We start from the raw sequence: 22,179 nt of genomic DNA on the forward strand, positions 1-22,179 counted from the left end.
TGATCAACAAATTGAATATTAAGCAATATCCTTTGGTAAAACAGAGCTGGTAACTTGGTTCCTGTGTCTGTTTAAAAGTCTTTTGTTGCCTGTTTACCACCATTCATTCATTAATTTATTGAGCATCTTTCTGCCAGGTTGGGGGGAAAACACTGAAGTATAGATTAGATATAATCCAGGTGTTAGCCCTGTTCCTATGAACTTTTTTTTTTTTTTTTTTTTACAGTAACTATGATTTTTGTTTCTTACAGAAATGCCAGATAATGTGGCAGCTCTGCTGGGCACTTGCTGTAAGCTCCAGATTATTCCTACTCTCTGCCACTTGGTAAGGAATCTCCCAGATAGGTAGGAATGGGAAAATGAGGGAGTAGTTGTTAAACAACTGATCAAATACTTCTAGGCTTTCCTATCCACAATAGCCCTTCAAGATAGGTTTAATGGGTATTATTAACCCCATTTGTATTTACAACACACAGACAAGCATACACACAAAGAGGAAGACAGGCTTAGAGGGAAAGGATTTGTTCAAAGAGCTTCCTAGTCAGGCCAGGGCTCCAACCCATGTTCTTAGACTCCAAATCTCATGCTTTTTCCATTATTTGGAGATACCATTGGCCAGTGCTGGTCTTCATGCAACATTGTATGGAAGAGGGTGGAAACCATCTTAATTTGTAGTAGCTGTTCTGTGTGTAGATCAGATTCTGCTCTGCATCAGATTCACCAGGGAATTCAAGAGGACTGCTTTTCTCAGGGAGATATATAGCCAGCTTCTTTCATTCTCTTTCAAAAATACCTTTAGGTTGATGTCCTCAGGAAATGAAAGAAGAGAGTGGAGGTTAAGTTTTTCCTTTTTAAATCACAAACTGGGCCATTAATTAAAGGAACTATCAATTGGCTTTCCTGAAATCACTCTAATGGGGCAGCTAATTCACTTATGGACCAACTGTTTTAAGGTCCAGTTACTGAGGGCCAAGGCCAGCATGCTATGTGAGCTTAAAGGACCATAACTCAGAGCTCTGCTCTCAGACCAGGAGGCCACTGGAGATCTAGACAGGTCCCTGCCATCTGTTGCACATCTATTCTGGGTACCCTGAGCACTATGGTTGTTGCCTTGGATGCCTCCTTGGCATAGAAAGACACCAGGTCTTGCAATGTGGCCTCATTCTAGGGAGCAGTTCAAATATCATGTAGAACTAAAACCTGATTCCCTGGCCCAGAGGAGTGGTGGGTTCTTATTTTTTATTTTTTTTGCATGGGCAGGCACTGGGAAATGAACCCGGGTCTCCAGCATGAGAGGCGAACACTCTGCCTGCTGAGCTACCATGGCCTGCCCCCTTATTTTATTTTTATAATTTTATTTTGAAATAAAATATAATACAAAGCCCATACAGAAAACTCCAAAATACAGTCCACCTCGATGTCCAGATCCAACTTTTAACATTTTGCCTTATTTGCTTTATCATTCTATCTACTCATGTATGTATCCCTCATCCATCCATCTATATTCTTAACATTTGACAGATTATATACATCATGCTCCTTGAACACTTAATGCTTGCATGTACATTTTCTAAGAACAAATATTCACTTGGTAATAACCATCTTAAGTACAGATATCAAGTTTAAGCATTTAACACTGGTATAAAGTTTACAGTTTGTTTTTTTCTCCATAAGTGTAGTCCAGAATGATGGATTTTATTTAATTGTCATAGTTTCTTTACTCACCCTTTTTTTTTCTTCATTGTGGAACCATATATAAACATGAACTCTCCCATCTCAACCATTCCCAAGCATAATATTCAGTGGGATTAAGCAAATTCACATTGTACTAACTTCATCACCATTACCAGACTATCTCTTATCACCCCAAACAGAAACCCTGTACCCATAACGCATTAACTCCCCATTTCCTCTCCCTGCCTTCAAGTTTGCATATTCTGCCTTTTTCATATAAGTGAAAGCATACAGTTATCTATCCCTTTGCATTGACTTTATTTTACTTATATGTTTTTCTTTTAAGTTCATTCACAGTAGCATGCATTGGAACGTCATTCCTTTAAAAGGCTGAGTGTATGCAGTGTGTACATGTACACACACTCTACATTTTATTTACCTAGTTATCTGCTGATGGATGTTTGGTTTGCTTCCATCTTTTGGCTGTTATGAAAAATGCTGTTATGAACAAACACTGCTTTCAGTTCTTTTGGATATACACTTACTTAAAAGTGAGATTGCCAAGTCATAGGTAGGTCTATGCTTTTTTTTATTTTTATTTATTTTTTTTAATTAAAAAAATTTTTTTAAACATAACATACAAACACGAACATTCTTACCATATGCTCATTCCATTCTTGGTATATAATCAGTAACTCACAATATCATCACATATTTGTATATTCATCACCATGATCATTTCCTAGACTATTTTATGCTTAACTTTTTGAGGAACTACAAAACTTCCACAGTAGCTGCATCATTTTACATTCCCATCAACAACATACTACAGTTCCTATTTCTCAGCATACCTGTCAGCACTTATTTTCTGTCTTTTTAACAGCTTCTAGTGGGCAGGAGGTAGTACCTCATTGTGGTTTACATTTGCAATACCCTAAAATGCCTAATGATATTTAGCATCTCTTCATGTGCTTATTGGCCATTTGTATATGTTCCTTGGAGAAATGTCTATTTAAGTCATTTGCACATCTTAAAATTGGGCTGTTTGTTTTTTTTGTTGTTGAATTGTAGGAGTTCTTTATATATTAAACCTGTATCAGATAAGTGATTTCCAAATGTTTTTTCCTCTTCGGTTGTCTTCTTCTTTCTAGATAATGTGCTTTGGACAAAAGTTATTTTTTGGTGAAGTCCAGTTTGTCTGTTATGAAGAAAGGGTACTTAATTTTGTCAAGTGCCTTTGTTGTATCAATTGAGCTAAATCATGTGTTTTTTTCTTTCATTCTATTTATGTGGTATATTATGTTGATCAATTTTTATGTTGAACCATGCTTGCATTCCTGGAATAAATCCCCCTTGACCCTGGTGTCCTTTAGATGTATCGTTGTTATCTAATTGGCAAATATGTTGTTGAGGACTTTTGCATTTAGATTCCCAAGGGATATTGGTCTGTACTTTTTAAATAATCTGGTTTAGGCATTGAAATGATGCTTGTGATTTCTTCTTTCATCCATTAGTTTTTAAAGCATGTCCTGTTTAATTTTTGTATACTTGTGAATTTCCTAGTTCTGTTATCAAGTTCTAGCTTCAATCCATTGTAGCTGGAAAAGATACTTTATATGATTACAATCTTTTAAAATTTATTGGACTTGTTTTGCGGTCATAGTGTCTACCAGAGAATGATCAAGTGCATTTAAGAAAATACATGTACGCTGCTATTGCTGGAAATGTTTTATTTCTCACTCTAGTTGGTTTATGGTATTGTTCCAAGTTTTCTGTTTCCCTACTGATCTTCTGTCTAAATGTTCTGTTCATTATTGTAAATACTGTAGTGAAATTTCCTACTATTAACGTAGAAATGTCTTTCTTCCTTCGTTTGCTTTATGTATTTTGGGGCTTTCTATAGTTAGGTGTATAGGTTTATAATCATATCTTTCTGATGAATTGATCCTTTTATTGATATAGTATCCTTGTCTCTTAAAAGTTTTGATATAGTCTGCTTTGTTTGTAGCCACCTCCATTCTATCTTTTTTTAATTTTGCATGGACAGGCACTGGGAATCGAACTCGGGTCTTCTGGCATGGCAGAACTCTGCCTCCTGAGCCACTGTGGTTACCACCCCCCCCCCCCACATTCTCTTTTGACTGCTGTTTGCATGGAATGTATTTTTCCTATCCCTTTATTTTCTTTTTAAAGAAGCTGTATGTTTATAGAATTTCTAAAGAAGTTATATGTTTACAGACAAGTCATGTCTTGTGGACGTGGAATAAGTCATTCCCAATTCCCATATACCCCCTTGTTAAACTATGCATTAGTGTGGTACCTTTTTTACAATCAATGAAAGGATATTAGAATTGTACTGTTAACATAGTCCACAATTTACAATAGGGTTCATTGTGTTGATCAGGCTTATGTTTAACCTTTAATTTTCAGTGGGTAACACATGGCCTAATATTTCTCATTTTAACAGTCACATAATTCAGTGCTTACGCTGAATACTGTTTAATTATATTCACAATATTGTGCTACCATTACCATCCATTTCAAAAACTTTACAGTCATACATAGAAAAAACTTCCCAGTCTCTCTACCCCATCTATCCCCTGGTAACCGTTATTCCAAATTCCAACTTTGAGTGTGCTTATTCTAATTATAGTCCCTGTCAGTGAGATCTTATGTGTCCTTTTATGTCTGGCTTATTTCACCCAGTGTGACGTCTTCAAGGTTTTCCATGTTGTCACATACATCAGAACTTCATTCTTTTTATGGCTGAATAATATTCCATTGTGTATATATACCATATTTTATTTATCCATTCATTGCTTGATGGACACTTGGGTTGCTTCTGCCTTTTGACAATTCTGAATAACGCTGCTGTGAACATGGGTGTGCAAATATCTGTTCAAGTCCCTGCTTTAAATTTTGTGGGGTGTGTATCTAGTAGAGGAATTGCTGTGTGTGGTAGTTGGAAGCTCTCTGGACCCCAACACTCATGCTGCTAAATCCAGTCTGTTCCTGTGTGTGTGGACCCACTGTAAGGATGAGTAGGATCTTAAGTTATAACCTGTCTCATTCAAGGTGGGTTTTAATTCTCTTACTGGAGCCTTTTTTAGGAGAATGAAATTCATACAAAGAGATAAAGTCAGGGAGCCAAGCTGAGATCACAAACCCAGGGGTGAAGGGAGACCAGCAGATGTTGCCATGTGCATTGCCATGGGACAGAGAAGTCCAAGTCCAGGGTCATTGCAGCCGGTCTTCAGGAAGAAAGCATTGTCTTGATGATGCCTAGATTTAGACAATTTCATGGCTTCAAAACTGTAAGCTAATTAAATTCCCATAGTTAAATCCAATGCATTTCATGGTATTTGCATTTCTCTAATAGGTAGTAATGGTTAAAAAAGCACGTGAAAAAAAATGCTCACCATTTGTATATCCTCTTTTGAGAAATGTGTTTTAAATCTTTTGCCCATTTACTGTTTGTTTTTTTATTGTTGAGTGTAGGATTTCTTTATATATTCTGGATATTAAGCCCTTTTCGGATATGTGGTGTGCCAGTTTGAAAGGATTTATGTACCCTAGAAAAGCCATGTTTTAATCCTAATCAGTCTTGGGAGAGCAATGGTTTCTTCTAATCCCTATTCAGTACTGTAAATTGGAAACTTGATTAGGTAATCTCCACGGATATGTAACTCAATCAGTTGTGGGTATTAAACTTGATTAGATGGAGATGTGTCTCCACATTCTACGTGGGTTTTGATTAGTTTACTGGAATCCTATAACAGAGGAGATTCTGAGAGAGCAGAGGATGACAACAGAGCCACGAGAAAGCCACAGTAGAGCAAATCCTGAGGCTGAGAGAACCAGAGTCTGCTAGACAACGACCTTTGGAGAGGAAGAATGCCCTGGGGAGGGGGGGGGGGGGGGCTTCATGAAGCAGGAAGCCAGGAGAGGAAGCTAGCAGACTGTTGCCATGTTCACCTTGTGCCTTTCCAGTTAAGACAGAAATGCTGAACACATCAGCCTTTTTTGAGTGAAGATAACCTCTTGATGGTGCCTTGGTTTGGACATTTTTATAGACTTGCTTTAATCTGGAGATTTTCATGGCCTTAGAACTGTAAACTGGCAACTTAGTAAATTCCCCTTTTTAAATACTCGTTCTTCCCTCATGCACATGGATCATTTTTAAGAATTGACCATATTCAGTAAGTTTACAAATATTAAAGTCCTATTATATTTTCTCTGACCCCAATGGAAATAAGCTAGAAACCAATCACAGAGGAGTGGTAGAAAATTTACACGTGTCGAAATTAAACAACACAACCATAAACAGCCAAGATTTTTAGTGTGCTCTCTTGATACCCATCTTACTCTGGCTAAGCCATTTAACCTCAACACTGACCTTTGGGCTAGTTAATAAGCAGCTCTTCAACTCTGGGGCATAAACTCCCCTAATCCAACTTGCATCTGCATCATGTCTCACTCAAAACCCACAAATAGTCCCAGCTGATGAATTAACCATCCCCATATCCCTCAGATCCCCATTCCCATTCCCTTTTCATGCCCATTTATTTTAAACTAACCATCCTTAATTCCTGTGGGAAATCTAACCTCCACCTGTTGGTGCTGAATGCACTTCCCTTCAACCTCTCAGGATGCCCCCCTCTCTCTGGGACCTATGAATAGCAAACTATTTTACTTTTGCATTAGGGCCTCAGTTTCCCATTGTGTGACACTTGATGTCCAGCTGGGCCCAAATTTAAAATCCAAATTGTGTTTTCAAATTAATGTGTCAAAGACAAAACCCGAAGGAATATTAGGAAATATCTTGAGAATGAAAGTGAAAATGCAGCATACTAAAATTTAGGGGATACAGAAAAGGCAATGCTGACAGGGAAATTCATAATTCTAAATGCTTACAGTATAAAAATTTTCCTATTAGTGACCTAATAACACACACCTGGAGGAACAAGAAAAAAAGAAGAAAATAAAGTGAGTAAAGGAAAGAAAGAAAGCTTAGAGCAGAGATAAATAAAATGGGAAAAACTAAACAAAACAATGAAAGAATCAACCATACCAAAAGTTGGTTCTTTGAAGAAATCAATAAAACTGACAAACCTTTAGGCAGACTGAAAGAAAAAGAGAAAGGATACAAATAACTAAAACCAGAAATTGAAAGGGGAGACACTACAATGAGCACAGAAATAAATAAATAAGGAGAAGATGCTATTAGCAATTGTTTGTCAAAAATTACAAAATCTAGATGAAATGGACAAATTCCTAGAACACACAATTACAAAATTTCTCAAAAGACCAATAACAAGTAAGGAAATGACTCAGTAATCAAAAAGTTTTCAACACAAAAAAACCAGATGGATTCACTGGTATTCTACCAAGCAGTCAAAGAAAAATTAACTCCAACTCTCCCAAAACATTGCAGAGGAGGGGATATTTCTTGGAGCACTGGGCTGGTGGCTAGACTCTGCAAGCTCCAGGGCACAGTGAGCCAGTGGGGTGACAAGCATTCTTTGAACAATATGATAGAAGGCTTACTCTCTGCAGATTCAGCCTTTCCATGTACATGGGTGGGCTTGTTCTCTTGGCCTGAGATGATGTCTTTGGTCTAGTTTGTAGCTTCCATGGTTCTCTGTCCTTGAAACAACTCTTCCTTCAATTTGTCCTTTTCAGTCCAGGCTGGCAGCAGTTCTGTTCATACAACTTGCACCAAAAACTTGACAGTTTTGCATGTAATACACAGGGGTTCAAAACATCTGACAATAGCCTTCCATATGTCTTTCCTGCATAACTGTACCTCCAATCTTGACTTGCACTGAAATGAGTGACTGGGTCCATGTTCAACTAACCCTTACATGGAGTACTATTCTCTCTGGGGATTTGCTTTAAGCTAAGAATTTTCCAAATTATCAATTTATGGTTTCTTTGTGCCCAGGGGTTCAGCTCTCAGCTTATCCATTTCTCTCACATTTTATTGAAAGCTGCACAGAGAAACCAGGCTGCACTTACCTTCAGAATCTCTTCAGCTAAATACCCAGGCTCTTTGCTTTCAAGTTCTGCCTTGCATCTGACATCAGAACTCCATTTCACCAAGTTCTCTGCCACTTTAAAATATGGATCATCTTTCTGCTAGTCTCCAATGACACATTTATCATTCCTATCTAAGCCTTATCATAAGTACCTTTAGCATCCAAATTTCTAAGACCAGTCTCTTCAAAGCAATCTAACCTTTTCTACCAAATAGCTGAATTCTAGCCTCTACCTGATCCCAAAGCTGTTTCTACTTTTTTGGTTTTGCAATAGCAATATCAAACTTGGTTTAATTTCCTAGGCTGCTTAAGCAAATACCATGAAATGGGTTGGCTAAGACAAAGGAATTTATTAGCTTACAGTTTTGAGGTTAATACAAAGTCCAAATCAAGGTGACACCCCTGCAAAGACTGTGGCATTCTGGGGCTGGCTGCCGGTAATTCTTGGCTCCTCTGCAACATGGCCAGGCATATGGTAGCATTTCCTGGTCCCTCCCTTCTTTTTTGGGTCCAGCTTATTGCCTCCTATAGCTTTCTATCTGAATTTCATTCCACTTATAAAGGAGTACAGTAATAGATAATTAAGACAGATGATTGAGGTGGGGTACACCTTCTTAACAGAAACAACCTCATCAAAAGTCCTACTTAATATGGGTTCACACTCACAGGAATGCGTTAAATTTAAGAAGATGTTTTTCTGGGATACATATACCTTCAAATTGCCATACCACATATCTGTTAAGTGTTTATTATTCAGAATATGTAAAGAACTGCTATAATTTAATGAGGAAAAAAAACAATTTAAAAATAGGTAAAGGATGTGACTAGACATTTCTCTCAAGAATACAAATGGCACATAAGCACATGAAAAGATGTTCAACATCATCAGCTATTTAGGAAATGCAAATCAAAATCTCACTGAAATAGCCATTCTAATGGGTGTGAAATGGTATTTAAAAAAAGGAAAATAAGTGTTGTTGAGCATGTGGAGAAGCATTACCTTAGTACATTGTAGGAATGTAAAATGATGCCACTGAAGAAGCTTGGTGATTCCTCAGAAATTTAAGTGACAGAATTACCATGTGTCCAAAAGCAATCCCACTTCTAGGTCTATATCCAAGAGCACTGAAAGCAGGAACTTGAACAGCTATTTGCTAAACTGCTCTTTAGAGGCATTATTCACAGTTGCCAAAAGGTCGAAGCAACCCAATGTCCATCAACACAAAAACCAATAAGCAGAATGTGGCATATACATACAGTGGAATATTATTCAGTCGTAAAAGGAATGATGTTCTGATACATACAACATGGATGAACCTTGATGATACATTTGAGTGAGACAATTAGAATGTAAAAGGACAAACAAATACTGTATGATCTTGTTATGTGATATAATTAGAATATGCATTGACTCAGAAATTAGAATACAGGTTACCAGGGATGAAGGTGGGGACTTGATACTTAACTGGCACAGTGTTTCTGTTTAGGGTAACAGAAGTTTTGTAACGGATGATAGTGATGCTAGTGTAAAATTGTGAATGTAAATAATGCCACTGAATTATTCTTGAAAAGGGTTAAAATGGGAATTTTTAGGTTATATATATCTTACCAGAATATGAACTAAAAATAAAAAGCAATCCATAAAACTGTATAACACAGCCTGTAGGAGTATTTCAGATAGGAAGAAAAGCAAGGTTCTTGAGGCAGGAAACGTACTTAAATAAACTGTGGTACCTACCTTTGAGAAGTTCATGCAAATGTATAAGAAATTTTAAAATAGTTATTACATTTTAAAAATCAAACCAACCTAAATACCCTGTGATGAGAAAGGTATATTCTGAGCCTTCTAATCTATTGGAGTTAAGGGTCTCTTTGGAAGATGGAGTTCTGAAAATATGGATTCAGAGATAGGCAAACTGGATAAAAATCAGGGCTGAAGTCCTGTCCTGAGTCAACTATATCTTGTTATATCTTATGGACTTTCCTTCTCTGTTTGGGGAGTTAAAAAGCAACTTAATTGATTTTTTTTCCATAATTACTTAGACATGTATTATTGTCCAACAATGTGTATTTTCTAACATTTTAAAATGAATTTGTTTAAATGTGTAATTTCAGCTCTGTGCTCTGTCAGATGATGGAGTATCTGATCTAGAAGACCCAACCCTGGCTCCTCTGAAAGATACAGAAATGTTTGAGATTGTGCAGCGTTTGTTTGCCTTAGTCAACATTAATCTGGAGAGACTCCAGTCATCTGTGAAAGCTGTTATCCAGAAGGCCCCTAATGTTTGTCTGCTAATTCTTCACATAACTCTGAATGGACTCTGTGCTTTAGGCAGAGAACATCAGCATGGTCATATGTGAATTAAAAGTATACACTGTGGGCCATGTTTGGTATTTTTCAGCATATGTTCTGGTTCTACTTTAGAGTTTAAATCAGCCCCACCATAGAAGTTGTTCAGTGGAATGAAATTACAGTAAGTGGTCCATTTTTCTTCAGAAAAAAGGTCTGAATATATGCTAGCTTAGAATTCTCAACCCTCCTCTGCTTTAGTATGGCTCAGACACTGGGTCAACAGCATAAGAGTGTCCTTTATGAAAAAGAAACATATCAAAGAAACAGGTAAAAGGTACCTGGTGGTTAAAAGTGAAGTTATTCACACTGCACATTAAACTGTATTGTAATTTCATCCATATTAAAAATGAAACTCGACCTTAAGCAAATATACAAATGCTTTTATGTGTATGGGGGAGGAGAATATGAAGTTGTACACTGTAGCAAAACAAGCAAAGGCATATGCAAAAGTGAAAAGATTTATGCTAGGATGGTGGCACTAAATAGGTGCCTTTTCATTTGTGTGGATTTCTAAAATAAGTATAAAGAACAAACTACAAACAGAATGTGTAATACTGACCCTACTTCTATGAAAAATAGGTATATACATGTATTGATATGCACTGAAAGTATCTTTTAAAGGGTTCACAAGAAACTTAACTAGTGGATACTTGGGGAGAGGGAGTTAGAGGTTGTGGCAGTGGGAAATTTCTCCTTTCTATTCCTTGGATTTTGTATTTTTCTATCCTTATCTGGATGTTGTATGTATTACCCTCTAAATTAAAACAAAACTAAATATAGATTTCAGGCAGATAAAAAAGATGTCATCCTGGCAATTACAGAAAGTTTAGTTATGTTAAGAGGGAAAAACAACTATTTCCAAAATTGCCCTAAGACAAGCCAGTTATGTTGGGTTTGTTTTAAAAACCAGCTGTTGAAAAGGGGTTAACCCTGTGGTGGTGCTGGGGGGGGGGGGGGGCAAGCTTGCAGTGAGGGTGGGGTGAGATTGTTTCTTCCAACTAGACAGTACCTCTGGTTCACTCATTAAATTTTTTTTTTTTTTGGTAAATATACCCTCATTTACTGCTTCACATCAAGAATATACTTTCTTCATAATTAGATTTGGAAACAAGTTCTAGCTCAGATCACCTGGAAAACAAAGTCAATAAAGTAAGATATTTCCTAGAACAGCACAGGACCATCACCTTAACTCTGATGAGGGCCACTTCTTGTTATAGGGAGTAGCAGGGACATCAGCTCGAGTGCTAGGCCCAACAAAGGCCCCTCCAAGATGTCCATGTTCTAATCCCCACAACCTGTGAATATGTAACCTTATTGGCAAAAAGGGACTTCACAGATATATCTGAGATACCGATATATCCTGGATTATTCAATTGGGCCCTTAAGAAAGATCAAAAAGTCAGTAAGAGATGCAATCAAAGAGACAGTAGGAAAGATAAAGCCTAAAAAGGATTTGACCCATTGTTGCTGGCTTTGAAAATGAAAGGCAACAGGTGCCAAGTATGTAGGCAGCCTTTAAGAGCCAAGAATGACCACTAGCTCCCAGCCAGTCGGGAAGTACGGACCTCTGACCTGCAACCACACAGAACTGAATTCTGCCAACCACCTAAATGAGCTTAGAAGTGGATTCTCCTCAAGATATCCAGATAAGTCCAGATATGCCCTGGCAAACACCTTGATTTTAGCCCAGTGAGATGCCTGTCAGACTTCTGATGTACAAAACTGTGAGAATAAATTTGTGTTAACTTTTTGCTGCTAAGTTTGTGGTAATTTGTTAAAACAGTGATTTAAAAAAACTGTACTGGTAGTGTAAAGACAGAAGAATGAATAGTATAAAACCAAATTCTTTTTGAAATATCAGACATACATGGAATAGCATTTCCTTAGTGTTAGGTATGGAATGCTGGAAGCTAGCTCGGACAGAGTTGAAAAGGGCCTTCTGGGAGCAAACAGACTTCCTGCACTCACTCCAAGGCTGCTCTCTCCCTCCCTTTCTCAGGTGCTGTTCAGGGCTGAGCTTTATGCACAGCTACACTGATTGGTTCATGGTCTTTCCCGCCAAGATTCTATCCTTACTGGTTAGCAGTATCCCATGCCATGGGAAGCCTTTCTTACTTTATCATATATTCTAATCTTCCTCACTTCTGAAATTCTTTCTTTGGTACTTCCTAATGTGTGTCTTCTTTGACAGGCACTTGGACTGGGATAGAGGAAATAATGGTTAGAGTTTCCTTGAAGAACAGCCAGGTGAAATTTTTATTTATTTTGGGGGAAAGAAAAAGACATTAGAAGCTTTTTTTACAAAGACTATTAGCATTTAAAAGAAATTACAAAGCTAACCTGATGTCCTGTATATTTGATCTCTCTCAACCTCAGGTCTACCTATAAATAAAACACTATATTTTCCCAGTAGTAAGTATTTTACTAAGTATGTCATCTAGCCTTGAACACTTCAATAATTTTTGTTTCTACAGAATATGGAAATATGGAAAAGATTTATGGGGACAGTTTCTGAAAAGTTAATAAATTGTGCTGCAGGGAAATTTTATTTATACAAGGACAAGAGTAATGCTTATATAAGAGCTAGTGTCCATCTACCTGGAAAGTAGTAACAGTTAATTTTTGTTTTTAAAATTTTCATTAAAAAAAATTTTCCTTAGATACCTGGTTCAGGTTTGATTTTGAAGATTGCAAACTAGTATTTTACCCCCCATTCAAAAAAAAAAAAGTTATCTTCTTCACCACTTCAAAGACTAGAGGTTTAAAAAAGCATGCATTTGTATCCAAGATAAAAATAGAAAGAAAAGAAAAGCAGAATAAAAAAAAAATCCCCAAACAAGGCTTTTTACATCAAATCATCATTGGCTCTTCAACCTTACATGTCAAAAATTAGAGTTGTTGCTAAACCCTAGCACTCATTCTTCCACAACAGAATCCACGATAACCACTTCTTTAAAATCATTGTTACTGAAGAAACAGGAACTAAAGTCATCAGTTCTTATTTAAAGAGGACCCACAGCCAATAGAAATATTATCTTCCATTTCAAGTGCAGATAAATCTGGTTCTATCTGAAAAGACTAAGGCATTTCTCATCTGGACTGTGTTTACCAGAACAAGCTGTGTTTTCAAAGCAAGGTTACTTACACTAATGACCACTTCTATTCCACTTAAAAGAACATAACAAAAACTATACATTTTAACCAGTAAGGGCTTCTGGTTTAATATTGATAATTTATAAGCAATGAGCTGTTTTAATGCTATGCCTTTTTGCCTCTTGTAGTTAGTTCACAAGGTTTCTTTCAAACTAGACTCCCAAGCCACCAGTCAACTGATTCTTTAGAAGGCCCAATTTCAGATTTGGACTGACATACTTGTTGCTACCCTGGGCTTGCTGTCAACTGAAGTGTAATAAAGAAATCGATTTCCAACTTAAAATAAAAATAACTTTTGACTTCTGTTCTCTGGTAGCAAAAAAGGGTATTCTTTGATTCTAAACGAGTTGTTTTACAAGCATTGAGTCATTTAATCTTCTAAGTTATAAGTGGCATTTATGTTAACTGTAGGTATGGTCATTCAGTTTGGGACAAAGATTAAAAAATTGTAGAAGTTAGTAGTAAAACAAAAAAGGAGAAAATATTCACTTTTGACCGACTTTCCTATGTGCAGGTAAGACAGGTTTATCTTTGGTTTCTGCGTTATCAGCCAATGACTGAGAAACAATTAGAAAGAGAAAGTAATAACTAAAATAGCTTAACACATCTGATTTTGGGGTCCACTAACAACAGTCCATCCGTAAATGTTTCTCCCTATAAGAAAAAAAAAAAAAACAGAACAGGTCCTGTTCCAGGATGGAACTACATTCTTTGAGTTGTACTGAAACTGTAGGTAGGACTCCTAAATATAGTAATTTGCTATATTACTTCAGAAAGAGGTACACTTTAAAAGAACTAAAAGATAAGCCACTTCAGCATAAGTAAATGCATATAATAAACAGATAGTCAGTAGCCTAATAAGGATTTTCCAGTTTGGCATTTACCAATCAGAATTTCAAATTACTTCATGTAATTGAAGGTGAAGACAAATACTAACTTACCCTTATTTAGCAGATTGGCTATCAAAGGCAAGGGAAGATCTAAATTTAATCAAAGGTCATATGGTCACAAGTCAGAATCAGGAACTTAGCCACTAGAGGTATACCATTTCTATTTTTTATCACAAAAGGGAACATATTAAAGAAAGTACTTCAGTGTATTGCAGAACTGGTGCAAGTCAGACTGTTAAGCGTCTTACCTTAATGTGATATAATTCCTTCAGTTTTTAGCATGGTAAGGACTCACTTTTGATTCTGCATAATTCTTCAGAAATCACTCCATCCAGGCACTCAGAAGGTTAACATTAATTATGGAAGATATTAAAAATGAATAAAACTTAAAAAAAGCTAGAATGAAAATCCAGTTTAAAAATAACCTAACCTTAAATATTATAGAGTTATCTTACATAAAAAAACTGATTTGATGCTGAATCATTAAATGTATTCTTAAAAGTTTGGGAACAACCATAACTTGTAGCATATACAACAATCCCGTTCTTTAAAATACTGATTTTTCTCTCAAGAACTCTAAATACATTACAGATGTCATTATATGAATTCTAACAATAAGTTCCTCAGAACAACAGGAGGGCAGGCACCATGATTTCTAAGTCTGAACCATATTACACATTCATTTGGAAGGTTTAAATAAATTATTTCCGAAGAACCTTCCATCCAATATTCTTTTTTTTCCTTAAGGAAATCAAGTTATAGTAACAATAATTATCTGAGATTAATTCTTCACATATTTTTCAGAAAGATTAATATCTGCCTCAAGGTAAATCCAGAGCCTTTTAAAATGGAATGTCTAGGAATTTGGAAGCAATTAAACATTTTAGAACACTAGTTATATAATTTTGCATGTACTTTGGGAGAATTTTACATATTATATATATATAGTTATATATATTACATATGATGACAAAAAAATGAACTGTTATTTATGTGCATAAAACCTGGAGATTGCCTTTTTAATATTTAGTATAAATAATAATTACTACAGAGTTATTGGTTCTCTAGCCTGTGATTTTTGGACACTGTAGAATTCTTTCAGAAGTCATAACAGCACAATGTAAGTATACTACTATTTTGACTAATCTTCAAAATTTTTATCTTTAGTGTATGCCAACTCAAAATAAATTGAAGCTAACTCCATGGCTATCCATCCTAAAAATCAAGCCCAATCACTGAAATTATGACATTTGTCATTATACATACAGAGAAGTACTGTATTAATGAATTTTTAATGCAAACACCATTTTTTATTTTCATTTGGATATAATGGCCAAAACAGTATTCGGCCATGATCTATAATGTCATACTATTTTATTACTAATTTTCTAAGTTTGTCTTAATTACCAATTTGCTGTTTTAAAGAAAACTTGTTCTTATAGGCTGTTATAAATAAATGCCCTAGAATCTAGGATTTGGGCTACTATGGCTATTGTTATACTGGATTTCTGATATATTTCTATTTTAGATAGCTATGTTCAACAATTGTATGGAGTTGTCAAAAAAAAAAATCTGGATGTATTTGATATTATCCAAATATAAAAACAGAAATTGGGACTGCATATTAAAGGTAGGCTAAAATGAAGGTGAAATTCTACTTATAGGACAATACATATATTCCACTAGTTATGGTTAAATGACTTATCCAGGAATATCACCTTGATAGGTACTTGTGCACTTGAAAAAGAAAAAAAAAGTAATATTTAGTTGTCTATAAATAGTCATGCCCTAAATGTTGATACTAACTTGTGCACAAAGACTCCTCAGTGTATTACTCTATTGGCACATGTATCCCAAAAGCATATGCATGTACATTTTAACTACTACCAATTGTTCAACAACATTATAAACCATTTTCTCTAAAGCAAATTATCTTAGACTTCTCCCACAAGAAAAGTCCACATTTCCTTGATTACAACTATATTCCTATTACCTAGGAAGAATTCTGGGACCACTGGACTTCTTACCCAGTGTACTGCTAGTTGCTGACTCAGATGGGGTTTTAGTTTCAAGTTCATGATTCTGTACTGAGACACAATGAACTTTTCTAAATCTATTCTTTGCAGGTCTGGTATCTGGACTGAAATGAACTAAACTATATCATTTTATATTAGGAGTCATCTAATATACAATAATGGACTAAGGAGTTATTCAGTCATGAATATATCATTTATAGTAGAAATAATTCCTGTAAATACAGACTATTTTCTAAATAATATGCATTTTACGTCACATATATGGTTAAAAATAGATAAGAATTTAAAAGTCATCTCTATTGTACAAGGTGGTTAAAATATTTTGCAGATAAATTTCTTGTGCTGCTACAATTATTCCCATGCTGTTCAAAGATGCTCCATGCAACAGCATAAAGGTATACTGGAGTATGCGACACAGCATTTCCTGAGAGTGTAGAAATGGAAATTTTAAAAAGTTACAGTGTATTGAAACTCTAAATTATAGGACATCACTTCTGATACTGTGCTCTGATTCATGTTGCTTGAGAAGCCAAGAATTTGGTACAGGTGTATATGGTTTAAAAGTATCCAAAGTTATTAAGAATGTGATATATTTTGCCACCAAATTTCTCCCCTAGGAGCAATAACACGAATTTGTGTCCTTGCCACAAAATTCTGAAATAAAAAAAAAAACAAAACCTATAACTTTCCAATTTTAACAACCCAGCAACTTACATGTTTTATTGTGAAAAATATTTAAAACAATGTGAATATAAGTGGTACTTTCTTTTCCCTCAAAGTTCTCTGAACTTCTATTCCATGTGAAAGCTTTGGTGAGGGAAAAAACAAATTCAGCAGCCAGAGATCTGATGCCTTTCACCAAAGAAGATCACCAATATTTTAGCACCTAAACCTTTAAGTATGAATACCATATATATGAAAAGCCAGTAGCAATATTAAATATGGTTAACTTTGTTTAATGATGAGCTGCATCTCTAAAAACATGTTTAGAAAGAATTTACACCATTCGAGATTCCTAAAAGAAGATACTGAAGTGAATGTGGAAATTTGTATATTATGTTCATTTATCTCGGGGGAGAAATTTTTCCCTTATCGTTAAACTAAAAAACGCATTTCCTAGCAGAAATGTAAAAAATATATACATTTTATATATTATATAATACCTATATAATATATATTATAGAAGGTATATATAATGTGTACATAGATCTAAGACAGCTGACAATTCTTTCCAAATTCTGTAAATTGCTCAATGGATTAGGTTCTCAATACAACAAATAGAACAAATATCCTGATGATAATATCACATTTCAAAAAGCACACTGATCATTCACAAACCCCCAAATTGCAAACTTAGAGGCATCTTTAAATGTCACAACAATTTGCAGGGGTAGAACTTTCAATGTAGTTGATTCATTTTTGTCAGTTAACTTTTACATGTGAAAATAAACTTTTTCTCAAGTGTCATTCTGCTGTAAGGTTTTACTGGATAAGGCACTCTCTCTGTCCTCATGATCTTGCTCCCAACCCCAGAGTGAACTGTGTACATGCTAAATTAGTTAGCATCAGCATGTCCCTGCAACAAATGAAAAGAGTAACCTCATAAGAGAGTGCAAGTTATTGCTCTTCATTTTTTCACTAAAGAGAGAAATAAAGGGGGAAAAAACAATATATTTGTATAAATTAGAATGGATCGCCATATATCTCTGAAATAATGAAAACAGCATTGAGCACAATTCTGACGGCAGACCTGGATAGTAGATTGGCTGTAGCACTGACATTAAAATTCTGCTTCTGTAAGAAATTAAAAAGGTAGGTCAATAATTACTATTTTCTCCTAATAAATATAACTGACCTTTCACTAGTTAAAACACTAAACTATATGAGCTTTACAAAATTATTTCAAGTATTCATTATCACAGTGAAAATGTAAGACCAATGTTAGGGTGAATGAAAATTCCTTTGATGAAAAAGGCAAGAGTACTAAATCAAACATATACAAAATGCTTCAACGCATTTCTTCGTGATATGAATAGAAAGGTTATCCATAAAAAGTTAGAAAAATTAAGATAAATTATATATTAGTACACTTTCCCAGCCACATTTTATATAAAAATTTAGAATAGTGTACTGTTATTTCAATCTACACAATAAAAATGCCTGAACTTGGCAGGTATCTTCTATCTCTGTGTATTTTCTCAGTAGAAGGTTTATTTGTTGCAGTCACTTTTTAAAAGTTTTATTTTGTTAACCTTATTATCAGTAAACCCAACTTATTGGGACCCACTGTGGTTCCATTCTCAGTTTTTCTATGGCAATTTGTAGTTTCTCAAAGGCTTTGTCTAGATTGTCGTTTATGATGATCAAATCAAAATAGTGGTTGTATGCTCTCTGAATCCGTGCACTTTCATCAACTGTTTTCTTCAAGTCAGAGTCCTGTGGAAGAGTTTTAAAAGAAAATTTGTATATTATAATGTATATTTACTTGCTCAAACTCCAGTTAAAGTGAGAATAAGAAATAAGGTTGGATATTTGTTTATTGTAATTCTGATATAAATACTCAAAATCTAATCTATACAGAGTATTAAAAATAGATATTACATCTGTTCATATCCTAGTCTTTCCAAATGCATTCATGTTTGCACTTATGAGCACTCTTATCTATTGATCATTGATATTAGGATATGATTCCTAATTAAGAGACTGCTGACAATAATTTTTGGTTGAGTATAAGATAATAAAAGGATTATTGCAACTGACTGGTTTTTAGTTAAACTGTAACATCCTTTTAGAAAGATTTTTATCTTATGTACTCTAAATCATAGAACCCACCCAATTTATAGGGGCTCTTAAGAAGCTCAAAACCAAATTTGCTGCCTACTTCTCACAAAGTCAGATTTTGAGTACTAAATGTGCATGCTGCCCATCCCCCACAAAATAGGCACACTTTAAAAAAAAACTAGTATTGTTTATAGTTTAGAAAGTGTTTCTAATCATTTTGAATAATGTGGGGAATAAGTAAGCATGGATTCTGTATGAGCAAGTAAAGCTTTCCATAACATTTCATAACAAGTAATCTCACATATTCTACATATATTTACTGAACTCTTTAATTAAAGTGCCTATTGTATGTTAGAATCTGTGGATATAATAATGAATAAGACAAGCTTCCTAACCTCATTGTACTTAAGCTATAGTGGAGGAGTTAAAGAACAAATAAACAATAAAAATGCAAGTTGCAATGAGTATAATTAAAGATAAAACTATGAATTAAGAATTTTAACAGATCTAACTTACATGGAGTGATTAAAAAAGACACTGAAGAAATAATAGTAAAGCTAAGAACATAGGAGAGATAAAGAGGCAGCCATGTATATGTGTAGTGGGAGAAAGAATATCCCAGGTGAAAGAAACAGCAATGTAAAATTCAGAGGAAGGAAATTATATGGCGACAGAGTGTTCTTCAAAATATATGGTTCAGTGAAAAATGCAAGCTGACTAGTGTATATAATAAGCAGTCTTTTATGTAAGAAGTGGGATCAGGGAAGAAGTGGGATCAGGGAATACACATACAGATTTACTTTCATTAAAATAAAAATAAAACTAATAAAAATGACTACCTATGTGGGTTAGAGGGGACAGAGTAGAAAGGACAGAGATAAAATATAGGTGTTTATGAAGATTTACTTTGGAATTATGAAAATACTGTATCAAACTATAAAACAAAATTAAATCAAAATGGAAAAAAATAGCATTGCTGAGAAATGAAAAGCAAAATGAAACTAAACCTGTATTTCAAGTTGGTGGCTTAACTTACACAGTAAGGAATTACTTCAGTGATTTAAAAATAATTTAATACCCAGGGGATATATCCTATGGATATATATATGTATATGAATTTAGTTTATAATTATATACATGTAAAATAAGAATATATGATAATATCATTAGGAACCAAGATTTTTAGCATAAGAAGACAAAGACAAATATAAAGTCAAAGAAGTTGAATAATGTAATCCAAAATGCAAATTGGAACTATCAGACTGCCCTAATGATATTATTTTTTCCTAAATAAGGAAAAGGTACTTTCCTGGCCACACCCTTGTGCATACATACCCTTAGTGCCTAGATCATCTCTAAATAACATCTCAAATTAAAAGGAATCAGGACTTTTTGGACAAGTGTCTGGTGCCAGGTCTGGGACAGAATGTTATAGGAATAACCTGGAATAGCTTGTCAGAGCAGGAAACCAAGAATCATCAAAGACAACTAGTATTGTGCTAAAGAGATTCAAGAAGCCAACTTGAATAGGCTCTTATTAGCAGAAGATGGGACATTTTGAACATGAAAAAGAATAATAACTGACAACCAGGGCCACTTTAAAACAAAGTGGTTTGACTGTATATAGCTAATGGAATATACCCTAAGGAGAAAAAGAACTGAAATCAAACAAACAAAAACCTCTCCACAGTAATCGTACTATTGGTAGAAGTGCTGGTATTCTTATTCTCAGACAGTGTGTATATTGTGAGATACAGCAAAGAACAATTATGTGATACTCTAATTCTAACATACCTAGTGTTTTTTAGAACTGAGATAAGTGCAGTAGGAAAGAATTATACATATACGATAAAAGAGGTTAAATAAAAACCCTGTAAACCTGAGTTTGAATTGGAAGTATCCTATGAATTTATGATATATTCTGCTTCAAGTTTACAAATAAAAAAGCATAATCCTAGCTCTGCCTACCTAGAAGGTCTAGGTACAAAGTCGTCAACACTGTAGCAATGTGCAAACCTTAGTATTTTGGTCTTAAAGTGCATTTACCCTAAAAGAACCAAGGCCCCTTAGAGAAATGGCTGATTGCTGGACTACAATAGGAAATGCACAAGATGACCCTGGAATACATGTCAGACCATATAGGCAAGGAAGAAATCCAGGACTATTAGGCTTATGAAAAAAGGTCTAAGGGGCCAACTGGATAAGTTCTCATTGGCCAAAACTGGAACAATTTGAGCATCAAAAGGGAAACTGCTCATCAAAGAAGTTTAAAATCATGTGCTATAATGAAAACAACAAATAAACAAAAGAAAACAAACTTCACTGGTTATCTGTCAACTCTGGAGACCTTAGGGAACAAACCCATTATTCTGAAACTGACCCCTGCGGGGAAAATGTCAGGTATTTATATTGGCTTTCCAGACTAATTAACTAGTTGATGAGGAAAAGTTCTTTTTAGAAGAACTCGAGTTTAGAAATGCACATGGAATGACAAAGAGTATTACCATTTACCAATCCTTAAAAATTAAATAACTGATTCATATAGAGATCAGTAAAGCTTGCTAAAATCATTAAGTGCAAAAGCCACTGGGGAAGTTTATAGCTCAAGTTAACAATATCTAATTGATTTTAATGTCATAAAAAGAGAGCCTGGTATGTACCTCTTGATGCAATAAAACAGGAAGTACCACCTATGAATTATTCTTGGGGAAAAAAAAAATCTGATCAAGCTCTAAATCTAACTACAAGATTGAAAGATATACAAGGGACAGACAAGTACGTTAGATGACCTAATTTTGTCCACACTAAATTTCAAGATAAAATGGGATTGGGGGAGGGAAACAGTGAAAATGTATATATTAGAAGAGACCAAAGAGATGTTTTTTTCCCACTCAAGATGGAATAACAGGAACCTTTCCTGCCTGATAAAGGACAAAATATTGGGAAAGTTGTTTTTTCTCTTTTTTTAAAAAATAGACATTATATATTAGGCAACAAAGGGCAGGCAGTGCTGAGGGAAAGGAAACAAATGAAGCTAATCCAGTGATTTTCTCAGGTGGACTGGTTGAAAGAGTTTCCCAGGCTTCAGCATAGGGAAAAAAAACCCAGTCAGAGTATGTTGGACTCTGAGTCGAGGACAAACCAGAGTCCGGAGACCAAGGTAGCTATTTCAAAAGACAGAATACCAGAAAGGAGAGAGCAGCCGAGTCAGAAGTTTGTAGAAGGTTCCCCTTCAGTATTCAGCTGAGTAAGAT

At 35.0% G+C, this 22,179-nt stretch overlaps 2 protein-coding genes across 3 annotated transcripts in view; one reads left to right on the forward strand and one right to left on the reverse strand.

The window, feature by feature from the left end:
• The window catches only part of GSDME (gasdermin E), a 90,883-nt gene extending 75,876 nt beyond the window's left edge, over nucleotides 1-15,007 (forward strand). For both annotated transcript variants that reach the window (XM_077121541.1, XM_077121533.1), the window contains 2 exons: nucleotides 252-325; nucleotides 9,828-15,007. In XM_077121541.1, the coding sequence (XP_076977656.1) occupies nucleotides 252-325; nucleotides 9,828-10,073 (320 nt within the window). In that variant the 3' untranslated portion in view covers nucleotides 10,074-15,007. The remainder of the gene's footprint in view (nucleotides 1-251; nucleotides 326-9,827) is intronic.
• Nucleotides 15,008-18,367: 3,360 nt separating this feature from the next.
• PALS2 (protein associated with LIN7 2, MAGUK p55 family member) overlaps nucleotides 18,368-22,179 on the reverse strand; it is a 134,849-nt gene continuing 131,037 nt past the window's right edge. The window contains 1 exon segment of the mRNA XM_077121522.1: nucleotides 18,368-18,580. Coding sequence (XP_076977637.1) covers nucleotides 18,404-18,580 — 177 coding nt within the window. The 3' untranslated portion in view covers nucleotides 18,368-18,403.

Source organism: Tamandua tetradactyla, chromosome 1 (genome assembly GCF_023851605.1).
Source record: "Tamandua tetradactyla isolate mTamTet1 chromosome 1, mTamTet1.pri, whole genome shotgun sequence".
Taxonomy (NCBI): domain Eukaryota; kingdom Metazoa; phylum Chordata; class Mammalia; order Pilosa; family Myrmecophagidae; genus Tamandua; species Tamandua tetradactyla.